Here is a 22,679-nt window from a genome sequence, read left to right as displayed (position 1 = left end):
TTCCCTAATCCAGATCTCTATGGAAATAGTCTCTGCATGCAAGGAGGAAGAACTTCTAGTCTTCTTAAAACACAGGACCACTTTTGCACTGTTTAACGTGATCAACAGGGGAACATACTTACCTAGGAGGCTTGCAAGGCTAGTTAACACATGGAATGCTAAACATCATTCATGCTCATCTTATTTTCTGAACTGAGCATTCAATATGCTTGTTCATATTGTCATGAGTGTTTCAATGTCTGAGGCAGAGGTGAGAGGTCACTATCATTCTGATCGGTTTTTATGTCTGCTAGGGAGTGTCTGCAAGCCTGGTGCACTGGGGAAACACCTGGGGTCCTATGGCTCATATTAGTGCAGCTCCCCTGGCTTGTAGACCCAGCTGGTGTAGTCCACAGGGTATGGGCCTCTGGTCACTAAGAAGCTGAGTTAAGTGAAGGAAGCTCATTTTCACAATGAGGAGTAAGCCACAATCCTGCAGTTTGGTTAGCACCTTTTTATGATTAACTTTCTGTAAATGGCCATGCTATCCAAGGCTGTGCGCAAGTTCTTCAATTACTCAACTATTACTACAAATGCTTTAATGAATAACACTGGTTTGGTGTTATTGGTTTCTGATTTCTTCTGATCAAGGACTGTTCATTCTTAAAAGTATTTTTTTCCCAGAATGAAGAACATGGAATACAGTCTAAAGAACCATTGTGCATCAGAAATGTGTTATATGGCACTTAAACCTGGCTAGTTCTTGAAAATTCAGCCTATGCTTCAGAAAATTTTTGGAATATGAAAGCTAGGCAAACATACTCTTAGAATGAATAGCTTTAAAAGTGAAGACGGACCAGGGGCTGCTGCTTGCAACAGCAACTGTTCTGCTGTAAACCTGTGCATGAACCTGTAGCAATACAACTGTAGCAAAACCACTCCAACTTAATTCTGCTTATTCTAGAGTCAAAGGGTGAGGGGGAAGAGAGGGACAATCTCCTGAGTTCAGTGTTTCTTGAGAAACTAGTTCTGTCTATTTTGTTTTGAACAAAATCAAATTTGAGAAAGCTGACAAGAAACACTCAGACGTCTTGCTGCTGGATGCTACTCACTCAGTCTGCTTGAAAAACATAACATCTGCTTAGATTAGCAGACTGTGGATTCTGGGCATAGCCAGCACTGAAGTCTAGTGACAGAACTAGAAGTCAGGGCCTAATACTGTGAAGTGTTTGGCAATAACTAATAAATCAGTTGCAAAAGGTTGTATCCAATGAGGTCTCTAAGAAATTGGAAGCACCCTATAATTTGTGTGAGCTGCAGCTGTAAGGCACCAGGCCACAGCTGCTTTAACAAAACATATGGTAGATATCCTCACATAACACTTGAGGCCTTACAATCCTCGTTTAGTTTTATCTCAGTTAGTTGTTCATCATTTTTTCCTAAAAATTAAAGAAAAAATATGACTTTTAGCAAACCTCTCATGTTTTATGTCATCAGCTAGCAGTGAGGGTTAAGGAAAAAGAAAAACTATCCTTGGGCAGGGTATTCAAAGTTTGTTGCACAACTCCGAAACAATTGTTACTGGCACTCATTTGACAGAATACCAGGCTAGATGGTAGGAAATAGACTGGGAGTATGTTTAATACCTATTTTCAGTTTGGCCCTGGGGTCACAGGGAGAAGGAAAAGTGAATGTATGAAACTAAACAAGTTGTATGTATAATATAACATTTTGAAATATTGTCAAATATCAATAACAGGCAGTCAAGGTTTCCGCATAAACTTTTCATAAAAATCTTCTATAATATTTACTTTAATAGTAACAACAAAATACTGACTGAAAGCCACTGTTAAAGGTACTATACACTTGCTATGTACAATTTTTTTCCCCTAAGTAGATCTCAGTTTATCTTTACCAATGTAATATTGAAGTGCCAAAATATTATTTGGCTAATTGTCTTTATTTCATACATTACAACACTTCCATCTGAGCAAAGAAATAAGAAATAATGGGATGAGATTCTTATTTTTAATATAAATATCTTTAGTACACATACATGTATAGAAAAGATATAAATACTGATAAAAAGATTTTTAAACAATCTCCAGTGTGCAACACAGCTTCTTCCACCAATAAACCTGATAATTAGCAAATGGTTAAAAGTCTGAGACAGGAAAGAAGTTCATTTTAAAAAAAAAAATGATTAACCCATGTATTAACCCCAAACAGAGAAAACACCAACATGCTGCCTTAAGACAAAACAGTCATTTTCCTATTAAGTTGATATAAAAATGTTGGATTGTGAAACAGATCATTCAATAATTTGAGCAGAAGCATATTGTGTTGTCAATACCCTCTCAACAATAACCTGCCCTTTTTAGAGCCTCTATTTTAACCTCCATGGTAGCATCTCAATATAGACAGTTTTGCTATCTGACAGCAACAAATATAGAACTATGTACTGAGGTCTTAATACTTCTGACCCATTGACCAGTTGGGACTAAGAGAATATCATAAAATACATATCACTAAAATTTTAGTGGATTTGACTTTTTTGCTCTCCATACTTATTGCATATGTAGTACTATGGAACATGCTTTCATAAATCAGATATCTAACCACTAACAAATTATGCACCGATTACAGATGACCTTTGGAGTTGCTCAAGGTACAGTCACAATCATGCATTAAAAAACTTGCTTTTCACTATAATGTGTGAATGTATGAAATTAAATGAGGCTTGCAATGTAATCAGTGTGGTTGGCTGCTTTAATATATTCCATTTCAATTTCAAATCACCACAAGCCAAGAGTGACGAATCTAATTTGATCAGTTGTTCACAAAAACACTGAAAGGAGATATAAGCAGACCTATCAACAGCTGGTTACATGGCCAGATTTCAAAAGCAATTAATAGGTTCTTACAGAAGCCCTTAAAATATTCAGAAACAACAGTCTAAAATCCCACAATATTAGAAATGTACAGTAGGGAATTCTCCTAACAAAAGCTATTAAAAAAATTCAGGGTCTTGCCTAAATACCCAAAAGCTAAGAAATTCAAGTGAGAGATCAAAACTCCACTAAATAGATTTTACCTATGCATTTTATTTGTGTATGTAAACATATATGTAGTTTATATATAATAAACATTCATATATTTTGGAAAACCATAAGAAATTGAATATGCAAATCAAGTAATATTAATAATTGGGTATTTACAAATTTCTTGGAAACTGTATGGCTTTCAGTCTCTTGCCACAGCAGAATATATCGTCTCCCATGTAAGGTAAACAAATGAAAATATACAAATCTCACAAACATCCTAAAACAAAAAAATGATGTTTTAATTATCTGTCATTCCTGCCATACCTGTAACTTGAAGATTTGGTCCCTTAGGTTGTTAGCAGCAACTAAAGGAGTAAAATAAAAGACAGACTGCAAGTTTTTTTTCCAAAGGTAGTTCTTCCAAAAGCTACAGCCACCAACTCTGATTACTGAGACTGAAAGTGACATGCACAGGGAAGAGTCCATCATTTGAATTCACTTCAGTTAATCTGCATTTGCACCAGAGACAATTTTGGAAGGATTTAAAAAAAAAAAAAAGTGTACAGGGCATGTATTTACTTGCAATGAAGGAAGAATTGGATGAACAAGCAGGACTTTTTGGAGACATTACAACTGAGACATGATTAACTTGTTAACTGCACCCTCAATAGTAACCCTGCAACATGTTCAAGGAATTAATGGTGTGACAAATATAAACCAGCCATAAAAATGTTCCACAAAAAAAAGGAGGAGCAATTAGTGACAGAGAGAAGGGACAAGGCTGAGCTATTCAATGAGTTTTTTGCCTCAGTGTTCCTGAACAGGGCTCAAGATAAGTCTCCTAATGGGTTCTTAGATGGGCATCAGAGGGACACCAGCCTACCAACTGTCGACACCGACTTGGTGCAGAGTCACTTGGATGGACTGGATGTGCTCAAGTCAGCAGGCCCGGATGAGCTGCATCCGAGGGTACTGAAGGAATTGGTCGGTGTCATAGCAGAACCACCGGCACAGCTGTTTGAGTGTTCATGGTCCTTGGGACAGGTCCCAGAGGACTGGAAAAGGGCCAGTGTGGTCCCTATTTTCAAGAAGGGGAGGAAGGAGGATCTGAGTAATTATAGTCCAGTCAGTCTCACCTCCATCATTGGAAAGGTCTTTGAAAAGATTATGAAGGATCATATTTGTGGGAGTCCATCGGGAAAAATAATGCAGCAGGAAAACCAGCATGGATTTGTAGAAGGTAGATCATGTATGACCAGTCTGGTTTTGTTTTATGACAGGGTCACAAAATGCTTAGTAGAGGTGGATGTCGTTTTCTTAGACTTTAGCAAGGCCTTTGATATAGTATCTCATCCTATTCGCATAAATAAATTAAGAGACTGCAACAGATGTTTACACGGTCCAGTGGGTGGCAAACTGGCTTAGCATTCGCACCCAGAGAGTGGCAATAGACGGGTCGGTATCGACCTGGAAGGATGTGGGTAGTGGGGTCACGCAGGGTTCGGACCTTGAACCTGTACTCTTTCATATCTTCATCAGTGACTTGGATGTGGGTTTGAAGTGTACTCTGTCCAAGTTTGTGGATGATACTAAACTGTGGGGTGAAGTGTACACTCTGGAGGATAAGGAACGATTACAGCCAGACCTGGACAGGTTAGAAAAGTGGGCAGTACACAATAGGATGCAATACAAGGACAAGTGCAGAGTGCTGCACCTAGAGCGCAAAAACATTCAGCACGTCTACTAGCTGGGAAGTGACCCTCTCAGCAGCACAGAAGCAGAAAGGGATCTTGGAGTCATAGTGGACTCCAAGATGAACACGAGTCCTCAGTGTAACAAAATCATCAGCAAAGCTAACCACACTTTTTCATGCATCAGCAGATGCATGACAAACAGATGCAAGGAGGTGATACTTCCCCTCTACACAGCATTGGTCAGACTGCAGTTGGAGTACTTGGTCCAGTTTTGGGCGCTGTACTTCAAGAAGGATGTTGATAGACTCGAGAAGGTCTACAGGAGGGCCACTCGTATGGTTAGAGGCTTACAGAACAAGCACTATGAGGACAGACTGTGGGACCTGGACCTCTTCAGCCTCTGCAAGAGAAGGCTGAAAGGTGGTCTTGTAGCTGCCTAAAAATTAATTAGGGGGGTGCAGCAAAGGATCGGAGATGCTCTGTTCACCAGGGTGCCTCTAGTGGTAACAAGGAACAATGGTCACAAACTGACAGACAGAAGATTTAGGCTAGATATCAGGAAAAAATTTCTTCACAGTAAGGGTGGCCAAAATTTGGAATGGCCTTCCAAGGGAGGTGGTGCTCTCACCTATCTTGGGGGTCTTTAAGAGAAGGCCGGATAGGCATCTAGCTGGGGTCATCTGACCCCAGCACTCTTTCCTGCCTAGGCAGTAGGTCAGACTCAATGATCTGTTGAGGTCCCTTCTGACCCCAGCATCTATGAATCTATGAAAAGAAGAGTAACGTTTTTGTGGCTGTTTTTCATCACATTTTGAACTGAAAACGTGGCAGGGTAACCAAAGTCTGCTCAAGACTTCTGTTCAGTCTTGGGGCTGGGACTGACAATCAGTTGAGTGCCCCAGCCCTGCACTTGAACTGGCCCTGAGTTGGATCTACAATTGTCAGACACTCATCTAGTTGTCAGTCCCAGCCTCAGAGCTGCCCAGGACTGTTGTGCCAGCTCTGGTTACCTACAATTTAAGGCACAATAGAAACTAGCCACAAAAATGTTGCACGTCTAGAACCAGCTCTGGTGCAGCCCCAGCTCTGATATGGTACATGTGTCATGGCAAGAGGCACGTTTGTTAGGATTGGGGATCAGATCCCATTGTGCCATTAAGTAACTGTGTGCCAGGGGCCTTGGAATCTGAAAAACTGGCATGTAACATTAGCACCTTCATAAATTGAAGATGAAATTGCTACTGGACCTTTATACAACAAACCTTTATACATCGGAAAACACAGCTAACTGATATTAGCAGAAGTTGACAGAATGGTATTATAATGAGTAGAAGGTGGGGTAGGTTTGTGTCTTATAGACTAATTCCGTGGTTCTCTACCTTTTTAGAAAAAAAGGCATCCCTCCATAGACTGAAGGCACCCCTCAGGAAATGCCAGCTCTTAGTTTTCACTCATTTTTGACTACACAGAAATAATAGAACAGTTTTCCTGTTGCAAAGCTCAGAAAAACCAGAATAGGTCAGAATGTTTTTGATATTAAAGATTCCTATTTGAAGGCTCTGGGTTTCTCATAAGAAACAGTGCTAACACACTGCATGGCACTCTGGTTGAGAATCACTGGACTAACTAAATCAGAAATGTATTGCAAAAGCTTCCATAATCAAAGGGTTTACTTTATCAGACACTGTGAGATGCCCCCTGCTGACTAAGCCCTCTGTTACAAAAACTTATCTTATATACCTCTGGTTTAGTTAGTCTATCAGGTGCAAGTTGGGAAGCGACGGAAGCCACTTCCTTGCAGTGATCCTGGTAACATCTGTAATGGCCAAGAGCTCCTGAATTAACAAAAATGCCAAAGTGCACAAAGTAAAGATACGGATACCATTTTTGTCATATAAAAGAAGGTGTAGCTCTATCATGCCTCCTCCTTGACTTCAGACTACCTTGCTCTACTATAACGAGTAATCATTCATTTGCGACATAGGTCAGTGTTCTATTTGAAGTCCATTACCTGTGGGACTCTACAGGGTTCCATACCATCCTGTCTTGCCTTTCAATATGGACACCTGAGTAATCACTCAAATACGGAGATACCATGGGCTCAACTGCCAATAATATGAAAACAGCATTCAAGTGCATACTACTCACCACCAATGCAACCACCACCTTTCCTCAGATACGATTATTTTTCTTTCTCCCCTAAGAAAGTAAATCTGCTGACTTTTTATTTGTGGAAAATAGCATTTGTGAAAAGGGAATGTAGAGATATGTACTCAGCAGAACAGTGGAAGTAAACCAGGGAGGCAGGTTACTTGGGTACCACAACATTAAGTACTTTCTGACAAAGACTGCATTAGCAGATGACAGGAGATTGAACATGAAGCAAACAAAACGCTTTACAGATTTTTCTGTCCTTGATGTTGCAGCTGATCTGGAAGAGAATGCTCAAAGTCCCTCATGCAGAGATAGCCTTTGGTCTTGTATATTAGTGTGTAACAGTTGCCTATCCATGTGAGCCTTTTGTCCTGCGTCTCAAAAGAGGGTTTATGAATAAATCAGGCAATTCTTTAAACTGCTATGTTCTAGGACAGTGTGTTTTAAGTGACCTCTGTACAACCAAGTTACACAACAGCATTTTTCTTTCAGATTTGGCATTCGGGAGGAAGGGTGAGCGGATTGTGGGCTCCAGAATATTTAACTCCTCTTTGCAAATATGCAAGATTTCTCATGAGTCAGTTCTTAACTTTTGAAGTCCTTTAGGGTTAAGGACCTCCCATTCAGAAGATTCAAGCTATGGGGTCAATGTCAAATTGAGAGTCTATGTCTGGCACCCAGATAATTTTAGGTGCTTGAGTAGATTATCTGCTGCCTTTCAAAAACAGGCTACATGATGGAGGTCTGTCTTGCTTCCAAACATCTGTGGAAAAAAATAGAACTTCATTTTGAAACTGATTGTTAACATCTTGGTTGTTAGATTTCAAGATGTTTCCTGAGGAAATTTTAAGACTCATGAAACACATGCATCTTGTGGCTAATATTAATTTATTGGCACCATTTTCCCAAGCTATTCCAAGTAGCCAAATTTATTTTGTACGTAGATTCTTCTGGAAGAACAGAAGAGGATTTTGGTTACTTCGGAACAATTTGCTCTTCTCATTTTCCTTCAGTTAATGAAGCATCTGTAGCAACATAAAATGAACTTTTTTGGTACAATTCCTTTCCCCCTTCTTTGACAAAGACCTTGAGCTGAGTGGAATTTGACAGATGCTCACATTCTATGACTAGGATTGGAGATAGAGAATCACAAGTGATACTACATGATAAAAATACCGAATGGAAAGTAAAACCGATTCAGATATTGAAACCATCTTTCATCTGATTCTTGCACCACTCAATTAATAGGAAATGCTGTCATTTCCTTATTTTATTATTAGCCCCAGAGAATACCTGAATGATCTCCTGATTCCAGGCAGAGACATGTGATCCTTGAATACTCATGAGTCAATAAGAGGGAAATATCCTAACAGCATTCTAGGAAACTCATGTACTTAATTTGTGCATTTGTTTATCTTAAAAACCACAAAGCTTCCACAGATATTTACACCAGTGGTGTGGAGCATTTCAGCCCACTGGTAAACCAACTGGATAATCAGAATGGCAGAGAAAGTCATCAGTTCCTTGTTACCAGTACTTTGGAAGAGTAGCTGCTGACTTGCAGTCTTACCAGTCTTTCTCTTACCTTGCTTATAGCTTCACATAATACCTATATATCAATAGCTATCACATTGTAATATATATTGACCTTTGCAACTATGATAGTGGGGGAGAGGAGAGTAGAAGCTGGACGTCCCAAGTCCTGGACTATTTAACAGGAAGAAAATAAAGATTGTCACATGAGAGCTCCTTACAAGTTCTACATCTATAGAAATTAGGGCTGCTTACGGACATAACACTCCCCTCCCCCACAAAAAACCCAGAGTTTTAAAACTTGGTGTACTTCTGCGCTGATCCCAGCGCATGCCCAGATAAGGCAGCGTGTTAGTTGGATCCAGTTCACCGAACATCTGTATATAGACTAGGTGCTTTAGTGGGGCTTTTTGGGAATTTTTAACTAATAGCTGATTGATCCACTTTAGAAAAGTGCCAAAAAGCCCTGCTGAAGCACCAGATGCTGTGGAGCTGGGTCCAACTAATGCGCTGCTGCTTCTGATAAATTGAGGTTTTATTCTGTTTTTTTTTTAATTTCTATAAGCAGTCTACATTTTTATAAAACAATTACCCATTTAAAGCACTTTTACCATCACTATTTCCAGAAGAAACGGACAACAAAAGAGAAAAAACAATGAGTACAGCCACATTTTATTATTTAAAAATGTAACTTATCTATAATGCATGTAGTGTACTTCAATTTAAGAAAAAAGATTTTTCCAAGATGGTTGTACATTCAACTGCCTCTCCTTTTCCATTTCTGTTTGTTTAAAATGTACTAAGATATTGGAAGAATCTGGCAAATATAGGTTTCATATACAGGGCATGCTTTCTGTAAGTCAACAAAAGGATTTGGAAGTTGAGAAGGGGACTAAAAAAGCAATTAAATGTGTTAGGTAAATGAAAACTAGAGAAGATTTGGCTAGAGGCAGGTACTGAAAGGGGCTAGTGGGCAGCAGAATGTACTTGACTTCAATGTTCTACTGGTCAATTAAATTCTTTTCTTCCTTGCTACTGGAGAAGTGTAATTACATCAGCAGTTTGGACAAGGACGCAGAAACAGCGCTGCACTGACTTGTTCAAACAGCACAAGTGGGATACTTACTAAAAGAAAAAAGAAGCAGCAATTATGTTAATATGTTAAGTACTGAACTAAGTTTCTTATTTTGTATAAGTGGAAACAAAAGACAGAATAATTCCCACATTTAAATAATCTGCCCCAGTAACCCATATTAATTTCTGTAAAATCAAAACTAACTTAAAATTTCCCTCAGAATAACTGAAAAGTAAACTCTACTTAGACTCTTCACAATGTTGTGATATTTTAAATTTGGCTGAAACCAAAAAAGAGTGGAAATGTCTTAAAAAAGACAGTTCTCAGACTGTCACATGAGAACACCAGTATTTTTATAAAACAATTACCCAGTTAAATCCAGAAATGGTTAACAAAACAGGATGAAAAATGAGTAAAGCCACACTTTATTACTTAAAATGCAATTGTCATTTAATATGCATGTAGTGTACTTCAGTTTAAGAAAAAGATTTTTCTTAAACTAGTCAGTGAAAATGGTTAGGGGGCTGGGGCACATGCGACATCTATACTCAGGCTCTAGGAAGGGGGGCAGAAGGGAGTGGCTCTAATTAAAGCACTAATTAAAGCACCCACAGAATCACATGTATTTAGCATCACGCACTTCAAAATGGCAGCGGGGACACTAACTAAAGCTCATTGAACAAGTTTTAGTTAAAGCGCCCCACCACCATTTTGAAACATGGGGATGCTGAATACGGGATGCACAGGCTGCTGGATGGAGCACACCAATTAGCACGCTCCAGCAGACTCAATTAATCAAGTCTTCTCTGATGCTAATTAACATGTGTTGGAGCACAGGTCCAGCACATGTATAGGCGCCCATGACTTCTGAGGAGAGGCTGATGGAACTGGGCTTATTTAGTTTGCAGAAGATTGAGGGCGTATTTGATAAGAGCCTTCAACTATCTGAAGGTTGGTTCCAAAGAGGATGGAGCTGGACTGTTCTCAATGGTGGCAGATGACAGAACAAGGAGCCAATGGTCTCAAGTTGCAGCAAGGGAAGCTTAGGTTGGATATAACTCTCTCACTAGAAGGGTGATGAAGCACTGGAACAGATTATCTACAGAGGTGTTGGAATCTCCATCCTTGGAGGCTTTTAAGGCCCAGCTTGTCGAAGCCATAGCTGGAATGATCTAGTTGGGGGTGGTCCTGCTTTGAGTAGGGGGTTGGACTAGGTGATCTCCTGAGATCTCTTCCAACCCTAATTTTCTATGATTATAATTCTATGACTTCCAGACAAATTCTCAGAAGACAGAAAGAGATTCAGATGAGAAAACTAATAAAGGAATACATACATCTGAGGAGAACTGAATATGTTCTGTATTACCAGCCATCAATTTATATTTAAACATCTGCTTATGCCAAATTGTTTACATGCATTAATCTTCTCCTACCGTAGGGCCAAGACACTAACAGTGACTGCTTTTTAAATAAAATAATACCAACATAATTTTATGGTATATCCAACTGACTCATCACCAACTTCTACAATTTATAATAAAATTACAATCCACTTAGTCCTGGACAATACAAACTTCAAAACATCAAACAAAGAATTTAAGATATCCAGGAAAAAGTGCCATTAATTAAAAAAATAAGTAGCAATTTACTTTAAAAGTGTTCAAAAGCCTACTAGCAACATTTCAAGTGATTATACTGTATTAACAACACTTATTTCCATCATTTAATATTGTATAATAAAAAGGTTCTGAACTACCTGTTGAAACCCTAGCAAAAAAAATCAAATTTCAACCATTGTTTCAATAAAAAAAGATTGATTTCTCCTCCACTGCACCATTAAATATCACAATCATTTTCAAACAGAAAATATTCAGTTGATAACATTACTACTCTCATGCATTACTGACTTGTTTATGAACTCTTTCATTGTTATATCTAAAGTATAAAATGACCTTACAAATAGTTGAATGTTTTAATTTCAAGTTCACAATATTTGCCACTAATAGGATGGTATTTGTTTTTATATCCCAAACAAAACTACTCAGTCTGTCACTCACTCCCTTTTATTCATTTTTTTGTTTTGTCTTTACTGCATGCATCTCTTGTAAAGTGAAAGTGTCTGTTTTAAGATAAGTGGAAATACTACAGTATGTAACGTTTTCATGTCAAAATAATTACATTATTATATTCTGAGTTAAATAATTTAAGATAGGAAAACATTTTGATATGCATTTGACAGTTGTAATCCTCGTAAGATCAAATCAACTTCTTGCAAAAGGAACTTCCACTTGTTTTAAAAAACACCACCATAGAACAGGGTAAGCAACATAGAAGGTTGCCTCACTACGTTTTCCTCTTGAAGACCTGGGCACAAATCCTGAACTTAAGTTACCAAGGGCAAGAAGTCTAAATCAACTTCTGGAAGCTAATGGAATTAAATCGGGGATAAATTTGTTCCAAAGGCTGGAAACTGGTATGCAGGTTTTATGGCCATCTCTACAACAGAAATAAATCAGGTGCATCCTTGTCACTCCCCTCTTTGTTTTCATCATGGAACCATCATGTAACATGGGACAACTGGATCTGTCCTAGACAGAGACTTTCAGGGTGGACTAATAAGCTTACTGGAAGCAAAGACAAAGGGTTTCTGATCACGTGTGAACTTACGTGCATGATGGCCACAGTAGATTTGGATGGATGGTATGCTTTTACAGCACTGTTTTTATTTATTTTACAGAACCCAGGACACAATTATTCTCCAGCTTATACTATCGTATTTCTTTTCTGATAAACAGAGATGGCAAAATATGACATTCAACCGCCAATGGCAGAATTATCAGTTTGAGTAAATAAGCTTGAAAATGCATGTAGATATAGACTCTCTTACATGGATTTTCATAAACAGATCATGCATAATTCACAATGCCTATGCCATTAATTAGTAATTTCTTGTTTTCATGTCTGCTACAGAATAAAATAAATATATATATAATGCTGTTATATATGTAGACTTGTACATCTTAAAATGGGACAGATTTTAGGGCAGAGGTGGCCAAGCTACAAAGTGCATGCTTGGCAAGGAGGATAATCACAATTTATCCTATCTTTTAAAATTACATAAATATCAATTTCATCTGTTTAGGATATAAAGACTTTCTAAAGAATTTTTTCATGTGTGGTTATTATTCTTTGAACAACATTAATGCAAGTGACTAAAAATTTAATTGAATCTCAGATCAAATAAGCATACAGTTTCAAGTATTTATCAGATTAAATTAATCTACAGTTAGGCACTGAAAACCAACATCATTCAGTCGGTGAATGAAGATTTTGAAGTTGCTTTTAAGAGGGATTCTCTTTTTGGGTCATATCTTTAGCTGATATACATGGACATAGGTCCACTTATGTTAATGGAACAAGACAGATTTATATAATTTGAAAACCAGGTCCTTAGACCTTTCTTTCTAAAACTAAGTTTGGGGATTAAAATAAACATGTGGTAAACACATTTTAAAATGGCTAGTAAAATTTCTGACAAAGAAAAGTCAATGATGGTACAGGAACATATAAAGAGGTACCTACAACCTACTTACTATACATCCTGGACACTTTCATATCATCATACCTTCTGTTTAATATTCCTGTGAACTGTATGTCTTCACAAAACTTAGTGATTATTTTCTCTTCTTTTAGTACAAACCAAATTTTAATTACTTATTTTTCTACATCATCCTTCATACATTCTGTCTCTTGATACCAAAAGGTATTTTTTTCTTTTTGGTGCTTCTCTGTATATCAATATTTTGACATATTAAATATATATTTGGTGTCATAGCAAATGCAAGTCTACACCTTGTATTTCTGATGTCATTTTGAAACATGTCATAGCTTTGCTGAATGATATATTCAGTAATTAATCAGAGTTTTACCATATTCTTTCATCCAATCTAGGAGAGACCTTTCCCTCCATTATTTACAGTGTAGATGCAAATGGTTTCCACCTTTTTATTCTGTTTTTAAGAAATGTAAGCACAAACTCCAGTTGTATCAATGACTAAAATTTAAATGTTACTTTTTAACTGCACAACCTACTTTTGTTTCAAACAGTGTTATTAGCCAATTAAATATGTTAATTACAAGCAACAAAAAGTATCAGCAGACACATTAAAATACAGTAACACTGGGAAACAAACTGATAAACTTGGGAAAACAGTCACACACACACACTGAGTGAAATTTTAGATATCTGTGGGAGTTCTGCCATTGCTTTTGTGAAATCAAGATTTCAGTGTGTGCGTACACACATAATGAAACAGGTTATGTAAAGTTACTTTAATGCAGATCAGTATAAAAGTTTTCTACAAAAATAATATTTGTGTTCCTCATTTTAGACATTTTGTTTAGGAATTTTGGTCTGAGCAAAACATTTTACATGCACATCTTGCCTGTGTCTGCTTATTTATTTGCTTTGGTTTAAAAGAAATGTAACATTTATAATAAATAATAATATTTGTGATATATTGGTTTACTTGGTCAGTTCTGAATACTACATGTAGCTGATCATTTCTAATTATAATTTGTTTCCATTTATTAACAATTTCAATTCAACGTGTGACATTCCTTGTGGACATTTAACTTTAGTAATGAAGGATATACATGCAATGCTAATCCTAACAGAAAAAGAGTACAAAACAACTTTCAGAAGCTCTCAGCATAATTTTCTTTGTCATCTACAGGTGATGGTATTATTTCATTAGTTGGCACTTACATTGCTAGGGAATGAAAAAGCTCTTTCTGCAGCCTTCCAAACCTTACTGGCCAAGAACTGAACCTGAGTGTCCTGTGAATGGTATATACAACTACCACCACTAGGTCACTGGTCTTTTAAATAATCTCTACTAAACAAATAAGATTTCAGAAAGTTTTTTACTAGATAATTACACTTCCTGATTTTGTAATTAGTGGAACTACATGTAATTACATAATAATTATGATGGTAATTACGTAATTAAGATGTATAATTATGTAGTAAAAAACATTATGGAAATAAAAGCCATCAACTGTATAAGCACAATACATTTTAAAAATAAATTCTGTATCATCTGTTTAAAACTACTATTTTTCTCAAAATATCAAAGTGATTAGATCACATTATAGACCACTGCTGGCAAAGTTTTGTTGTTTGTTTTTTTTAACATTTCTTACAGGAGTGGGGAAAAAATCTGAAAAATAGCAGTGTTTTTAATTCTCTTGAAACCACCATCATTTTGCCATCTAAGCGCCAACATACCATGTGGCTTATACAGAGTTAAAATTCTTCTGTTTGAATTTTTACATTTCATGCTCTCACAAAAATAGTTTTAAAAAAGAAACATAACTGACAGCAGGAATTTAGAATCTATAGCATAAGTGAACTGGGACTGGAAAGTCAGCTATGCCCCTCAATCTTGACCATGTCCTAAGAAAAGGGGCATCATTTTCATTACAGAAAATGCCCTCCACTCCACCACACACACACACACACACCATGAGAAGAAATAAGGTATTAAATGATTTTATATTTTTCACATGCATCTAGTAAACAAAACAAGAAGTATGATGTTATATGAAGGAGATTGATAGCAGTCTCCATGGGGAAAAAAGTGTTGTAGAGCTAGGGTGTACAAAGCAAACAAAAAGGGAATGGGGATTTAAATGAATATTTTTAGTGGCCGTTACAGAACTGCTGTGTCACCAGTTAGACAGTCAGGCTACAGAGTAACCTATATGCCAAATTTATATATTAGTAAAATTACTGCAACAGTTTATTTTCAGTGTGTAAACATGATGGTGCATTTTTGCTTGCTTACATGCAAACTATAGCAGAAATGCATAGAGTACAATATGCTAGTATCAGGCTATTTGGTAATATGGTAGTAGCAGGATATTTACTTGAAAAAAATCAACTAAGTTAATTTATGCCAAGTCAGAAGTAAATTAAGCTGACCACCTCTCTAACCCTCCTCCAACAAAGTAAGCATAATGTACAAGAATATAAAACCATTGTTAATCAATACTATTTAGTAATGAAGAAAAGAGCCCTGGCTAAGGAACAGAAATCAGGATTCAGATAATTTCTGTTCTACTTTTGTCTATGCCAGTGACTTCCTGTGTGACTAGCTATGCCACAATTTTTTTTCACCTCTTTCTACAGCTGTAAATGGGATTTGTAATACATAACTACACCATAAATACCTAAATTATTAAGAACAGTAAAGCTCTGAGCTCAGAGGAAAAGAACTAATGTAACATTTAGCATATAGGTACTTACTTAGATTTCAGGGGTATGAAAAACACACAAAACCATTAAAAGAAAAAACAAAGGGTGCCACCCCCTCTCCCCCCCTCCCTTGAAAAACAGCACTTTACTTTAAACTTGGTGCATTCTGGAACCAAGACCTGTGCATCCCCAGAAGAGGCAGTGCCTTACTTCAACCTGGCTCACCTGACATCTATAAAGATTGGGTGCTTTAGTGGGGCTTTTTTGGTATTTTTGTTTTTTAACATCTGCAAGCAGCAATAGAATAATTTTTCTTAACAACGCACACATTTAACAATATTTTAATGGTGACTTGTATTTAATAAAAAAACCCATGAAAAAAATGTTGAAGAACTGACCAAATACTATACACTTTCCATCAACTTGTGGAGATGACACACGCGCATATAGACAACTTTTAAAGTGTAAATTATTTGGAAAAGGATCAGGAAAAGCTGTATGAGACAGAACTTCGAATAACTCTGTTAACTGTTTGAAGGACCCCTTAAAGGGATTTAAATGTACTATTATTATTGTTATTGCTCTTGTTGTTGTCATTATTAATTGATTGCTTATATATTTAATTAAGTGCTGTAAAAATGGTGTCAGTTTCCTCCATAGCTTATTCATTGCATATCCACTGTTGAGTACCTAAACAGGAAGGAAAATGTTACAAAAAATATTTTCATGCTCACTGTCAAGCAAATATCTACCACTTGGAGAAATGAACTGACATTGTTGAATGACACGCCATCAACTCAGGCCCCTGACACATTAGTTGCACCATAAATGGGAAGGGATCTATATGTACAACTGATTTAAGGCGCTATAAAATGGCAAATCAGCCACAAAAATGTTCCAGCTGTAATGGATTACATTTTTATGGCTGGTCTGTATGGTGCCTTAAATTGAATATGTGGCATGTCCACAGACTGGGGCAGTTTGAGTTGGATGCCTGACAATCAAGTGATTGTCAGAATCAGCCTGGGAGAGCCCTGGGTCTCCACCAGTGCCCATAATCAACTGACTGTCAGCACCAGCTCCTGGGGCAGCCCACATTCTGCAGTTCTTCTGGTTCTCTTTGAACACCCACAGTTGAAAGTCCCCAGCAGAGAAAGCCCTTCGATTCTCCTTGCCAGAAGCCTCTAATCCCATGCACCCAGCAGCCCCTCCAGAACTGCCAGATGCAGAGCTTAAATTCCCAGAGAAGGGAGTCCTTAAACCAGCCCCAGTACTGTCCTGAGTCTCCAACTGACCCCAGGACTGTCCTGGGGTCAGGACCGACACTCAGTTGACTGCCCAGACAACTTTGGGACAGCCCTGAATCGTGGGAAGGGAGGTGTGCCATGAGCACCACACTTTCAGCTTGGTGGTGCAGGGGAAGCCTGGGATCATGATCCACCTGCACTAGCATGGAAAATGGGTACAACTGGAATCTGATCCTTGACCCCCAAATTGCATTTTCTGCCATGTACATGTGACCTCAGAATTATAGAAATTGCAGTATGGAAAAAATCAGTCCATCACACTCTACGAATTTGTTCAAAGGGTACAAGCTGAAAAACAGGACACATGAGACTCCTTAAAAAATTGTGTAAAGCAACAGCTGATCAACCCACTGGGCTTTTTAGTGATAATTCCCAAAGAAGCAATGCTAACTGAAACTCATTATCTACAGAAAAGGTGGAAAGTCCAGATTAATAACCACCGAACGTCACTGCAGCAAAACACCCATTTAATCTCGGTCAACTCCAGACACTGGGAACACAGCCATTTCTCACTTCTAAAAACAAACAAACAAAACCCTGAAACTCCGGCTTTCTATGCCTTTTTTCCATAAGAACGCCACACTTCTAACTCCGTTTTCTTCTCTACTCTGTGCCATAAGCACTTTATTACAGTCTGTTTGTAGACTGAAGAGAAACAGAAAATAACTCTGGTACTAATGCTAGAGCTCATATAATACACTGCATTTTGATTCACATACAACCTTTCTAACTTACTTTCACAGTCTCTTTCCCTTTTCTATTCGTGACATCAATTCCACATTTTACGTACGAACCCCAACACCCTCTTGCTTAAGCACACTTCTGGTCTTAGTCAAAGTATGCTGTCTCCCTCCCTTCCATAGTCATAACCAGCCAATATTACTATACCATAGCTCCACCCCTTAGTAGCTCTGCCAACATCTCCATTATAAATGATCTACTTTCAAAGCTTCATAGTAACTCATCCATAAAAAAAATCACTTCATACAGATACTTGGCACACCAAGTTATGAACACACTGGGGGAAAAACAATGTTTAAATTATAGGATGCAAACAAATATTCAGAGCTGAATTTCGTGTTTTTATGTGTAGGTCATACAGCCTAAAACAGTTTCATTTTTCTCAATGTAATTTTACAGTTTATTCATCCAGAAACTAAACTAGGCACTTTTGGTATTTGTATAGAGGACAGAAGTGGGAATGTACATGGCTTTTATAATGGTGCATAAACAGTCTCTGAACATAATCTGAAGAATTAAATTCTACTTTTAAGTACTGCCTATTGAAGGTGCAGACTTTCCTAAAATCCATCAGTTTCACCACCAATTCCTTCAAAGCATCCTCTCTTTTCCATTATTAGTATAGCCTACAAATAGAAAATAGGTTCAGATTTTTTTGGATCAAGGCAGTCAATCGCTGAGATTATTTTGTATGAGAGAATATATGCAGGGATCTACGTGACCTCCATCACTGTTTTACTTAAGCACATCACAAATATTAATACATAAAAATATGCACATGTAAGCATTTAAGAGAGAGTTATAAAACTGTGATCCCATTACACTTAATAGTATTCTACAACACAGGGGCCAGGTACAGACATTACACTTTTAGCAGTATAAGCGATCAGAGACCAGTCTAGACCCATAACAGAACAGAGGTTTGGCACACAAAACTAGTCTATACCTGTAGCAGAACAAAAGTTTGACACACAGACTGGTTTAAAAATGGTGTAACCCAGTCTCAGATCCCTCCCCCCTGGCAAATGTGTGCTCTTTTTGCTACTGATATAAACTACGGTGTTTACAGAAAACTGTGCAACTTAAATGGAATCCACCTCAGGCTTTTTGAATGCCTGTACATAGCCAAGTAGTCTCACTGAGGTCAATGAAACTACTATTCATTGTGAATAAGAAGACATAATCTGGCTCTAAGAAGTAGTTCTCATCTATGCTAGACTCAAGGCACCCCTTGGAAAATGCCAGCCTTTAGTTTTCACTTGTTTTGTGACTACAGAAAAAATAATAGAGCAATTCTTCTATTGCAAAGAACTCAGACCACAATAAATCAAAATGCTTTTAACACTATGGATTCCTATTTGAAATCTCTGGGTTTCTCTGATGAATCACATTTGCACAGCTAACAGTGCTAATACTGCATGGCACCTTGTGGCACCCTTGAAAGTATCTCTAGATACCGCAGGGTGTGGCAGCACCCTAGCTGAGAACCACTGTTCTAAAGGCTTTTGGACATTGCCCCAGTGCCAACCCCAAGAGCATCGCTGAAAACATCCCATTCCATTTCCCCCCCCACACAAACTTCCAAGTTCCTGTTGGCTTAGAGTAGCCCTAAGCATATGCCCTAGCACTGCTCATAGGTTCTGTTTTGAACATGCTTCTTGCTTCATACTCATGGCCCCTCTAAGCTGTCTATTCTGTCTGGCTTCCAGGCTTTGGCACATGCTGAGCAGAGGCAACTAGGCAATCCGTACTTCTTGGCATATTCTCCTGCACTGCTGAGAAGCAGAGCCTAAGGGTCTTGTCCAAAATTACACTGGCAGGTTATGACAGATGAGGGAATAGAAGCCGGTATGTCTGAGCCAGAATCACGTTAGTGGCATTACTGGGCTTCATTCCCCTGGTTCTTTTTTTTTTTAAATCTATTCATTTATATTTATTTATTTATTTTACAGAGAAAACACAACAGCATCTTTACATATAGATATTATTTGCAAGAATGTTATGGAAAGTTGATGCAGTACACACACATGCGCGCGCACGCACACACACACACGAGTTTGTTCAACAACTTCATCAGTGAGTTGGACAAGGGGGTGAAAAGCACCTTGTTCAAATTTGCAGATGACACTAAGATGTGGGGAAAAGTGGGCACGCTAGAAGGAAGGGACAGGCTGCAATTGGATCCGGACAGGTTACAGGGGTGAGTGGATGAGAATAAGATGGGATTCTATACTGACAAGTGCAGGGTACTGCACCTAGGGAGAAAGAACCAGCAGCGTACCTACAGGCTGGGGAACTCCCCTCTCACCAGCACAGAGGCAGAAAAGGATCTTGGAGTCACTAAAGACTCCAAGATGAACATGAGCCGCCAATGTGGGGACGTGGTCAGGAAGGCTAACTGCACCTTGTCATGCATCCACAGATGCATCATGAGCAGGTCCAAGGAGGTAATCCTCTCCCTCTATGCGACACTGGTCAGGCCTCAGTTGGAGTACTGCGGCCAATTCTGGGCGCTGCATTTCAGGAGGGATGTGGACAACATGGAGAGGGTCCAGAGGAGGGCCACTTGCATGATCGGGGGCAGCAGGGCAGGCTCTATGAGGAAAGGCTACGGGACCTGAACCTGTTCAGCTTCCACAAGAGAAGGCTGAGGGGGGATCTGGTGGCCATCTATAAACTGGCCAAGAGAGACCATCAGGCAACGAGCACTAGTGGGAATAACCAGGAATAATGACCTTAAGTTAACGGAGAGTAGATTCAGGCTAGACATCAGGAGGCACTACTTCACAGTCAGGGTGGCTAGGATCTGGAACCAACTTCCAAGGGAAGTGCTGCTCGCTTCTACCCTGGGGGTCTTCAAAAGGAAGCTAGACAGACACCTTGCCGGGGTTGTTTGACCCCAGCCTCCTTTCCTGCTCATGGCAGGGGGTTGGACTTAATGATCTACTCAGGACCCTTCCGACACTACCTACTATGAAACTGATTTGCCCATGAAGATGTTAGTTTCCATTTAGGAAGTTCAGTTCCCACACAAATAGACATGTTGTCTGGTCAGTCAGGATGCTATATTATTTATATCTCAATCTATGCAAAAGGTTGCTAAACTGTACATATATTTCTAAATCACTGCTACCATAAAATACAATTCTACTGTCTTTACCAGAAGTATGTCAAAACCTGCGTGTAAGAAAGCTTGCCTTGCTGAAGGCAGACAAGGTTCTTTGGGTAAACGTGGTATCTTTTATTAGACTAACTAAATAGTTGGAAAAATTGTTCTTTGCAAGCTTTCAGGCACAAACACCCTTCCTTGGGCATAGGGAGAGTTTGATGTTCTGTGTTCTCCTAGGCAGAATAGAAGCCCATATACAAAATGCAGGTCTGTGCACATGCAAATGCGTGGCAGTGAGGATCAGTGGGAAATAGTTGCGAGACAGGTAGATAAGGTGGGAAAGGGGACAGAATGCTGACCTAGTGTTAGAATATAGCTGGTAAAATGTAAAGAGGTTACTTGGGGTTATTGGATGGCAGGCAGGTTATCATGTGCCATAAATCCAATGTTTTATTTAGACTATGATCTTTTTGTACCCAGTAGATTTATGAAGTGAAGTTCGTAGGCTCATCTATGAAAGGTGTTTTGTGAATTCCCTTTACAGATTAGAACTGAGAGATTGGAGAGAGAGTGGTTGCCTTATGAGAAGTGTGCACCCACAGGTAATTGGATATTTTCATCTTTGATAGTTTTTTGGTGTGCGTTCACTCTGGTATGCAATTGTGGTTTGGTTTCTCCTACATATTTTCTATCAGGGGATTTGGTGCACTGCATGAGATATATTATAAGTCTGGAGGTGCAGATGTAAGATTCAGGAATGGTAATTGTTCTGCTGTGGGTGTAGTTATCGTGGAAGCATTGGAGATGAGTTGGCAGATTTTACATTTCTTGTCCCAACATGGTCTGGATCCATTTGGTGTGCTTTGCGCCATCGGAAGTTTGCTTCTGATGATGAGATTGGTGAGGTTCGGTGCTTGTTTAAAGGCGAGGATGGGTGGTTCTGGAAAGATCTTTTAAAAAACTGGGTCGTCTTCTAGTATGGGTTGCAGCTAGAGGTGCACCAGTACATCGGTCTGATATTGGATCGGCACCAATATAAAGAAAATTGAATGTATTGGAAATTGGTCTGATGTGGCTGATAAATGCCCTTTGCATACGTGCAGCTGCAGTGCAGAATGTAAGTGGCAAGGAACACAGCCTGACAGCTTAGAGAGCTGTGTGCAGATGGTAAGTCTGTTGTGGTGGAAGGGAAGGGGGAAGGGAAATGGAATGTGCAGGCAGATCAAGGCCCCTGCGATGAGGGAGGGAGTGGGTGGGGGGCTGGGGATGCCAAGCCGGGGTGGGGCATGAGACAGAGCCACGGCTCGTCCAGGGGTGTGGGCGGCTCCCGCTGGTGCGCATACCATGGGAGGGCATGGGAGGCACGTACCATCCCAGCATGCCCCCCCACACCCTCCCAGCTCTGTCCTGCACCAGAAACCCAGTCCCAGCTTCACTCCCTCCCTCCCCACAGGAACCTTGATCTGCACCCCCCCACACCCCTTCCCTTCCACCACAACAAACTTACCAGCCTGATGCTGCTCTTCAAGCTGCCAGGCTGCATATCAAAAATTGGACTGGTATCAGCTGATATGCATCCTTAAAAATGGGCTATCAGTATCAGCCCCATCTCTATTGGTGCGCCCCTAGCTGCAACTGAGGATTTTCCATACAGATTCCAGGGAAGGATGGTATGTCATAACTAACTGCGTGTGATTTGTTGGGATTTTCTTTTTGTAGTGCAGCAATTGTTCACGTGGCATCTGGGTGGCTCTTTCAAAAGTGTGATCTCTCTCTCTGGAGGA

The 22,679-nt window shown here is 39.1% G+C and overlaps 1 protein-coding gene across 2 annotated transcripts in view; it reads right to left on the bottom strand.

Annotated features, from left to right (window-relative positions):
- Positions 1-22,679, bottom strand: part of POLA1 (DNA polymerase alpha 1, catalytic subunit) — a 367,464-nt gene that overhangs the window by 22,785 nt on the left and 322,000 nt on the right. Inside the window, exon 37 of one of the 2 annotated variants that reach the window (XM_019524513.1) lies at positions 7,745-7,821. The exons of the other annotated variant lie outside the window; for it this stretch is intronic. Coding sequence (XP_019380058.1) covers positions 7,760-7,821 — 62 coding nt within the window. The 3' untranslated portion in view covers positions 7,745-7,759. Of the gene's footprint in view, positions 1-7,744; positions 7,822-22,679 lie in introns of those variants that run through there. 2 annotated transcript variants of the gene reach the window in all.

Source organism: Gavialis gangeticus, unplaced genomic scaffold, assembly GCF_001723915.1.
Source record: "Gavialis gangeticus isolate Ggan-Ray unplaced genomic scaffold, GavGan_comp1, whole genome shotgun sequence".
Taxonomy (NCBI): domain Eukaryota; kingdom Metazoa; phylum Chordata; order Crocodylia; family Gavialidae; genus Gavialis; species Gavialis gangeticus.
Note: the sequence above shows the minus strand (reverse complement) of the source record. Positions and strands in the feature narration are given on the sequence as shown.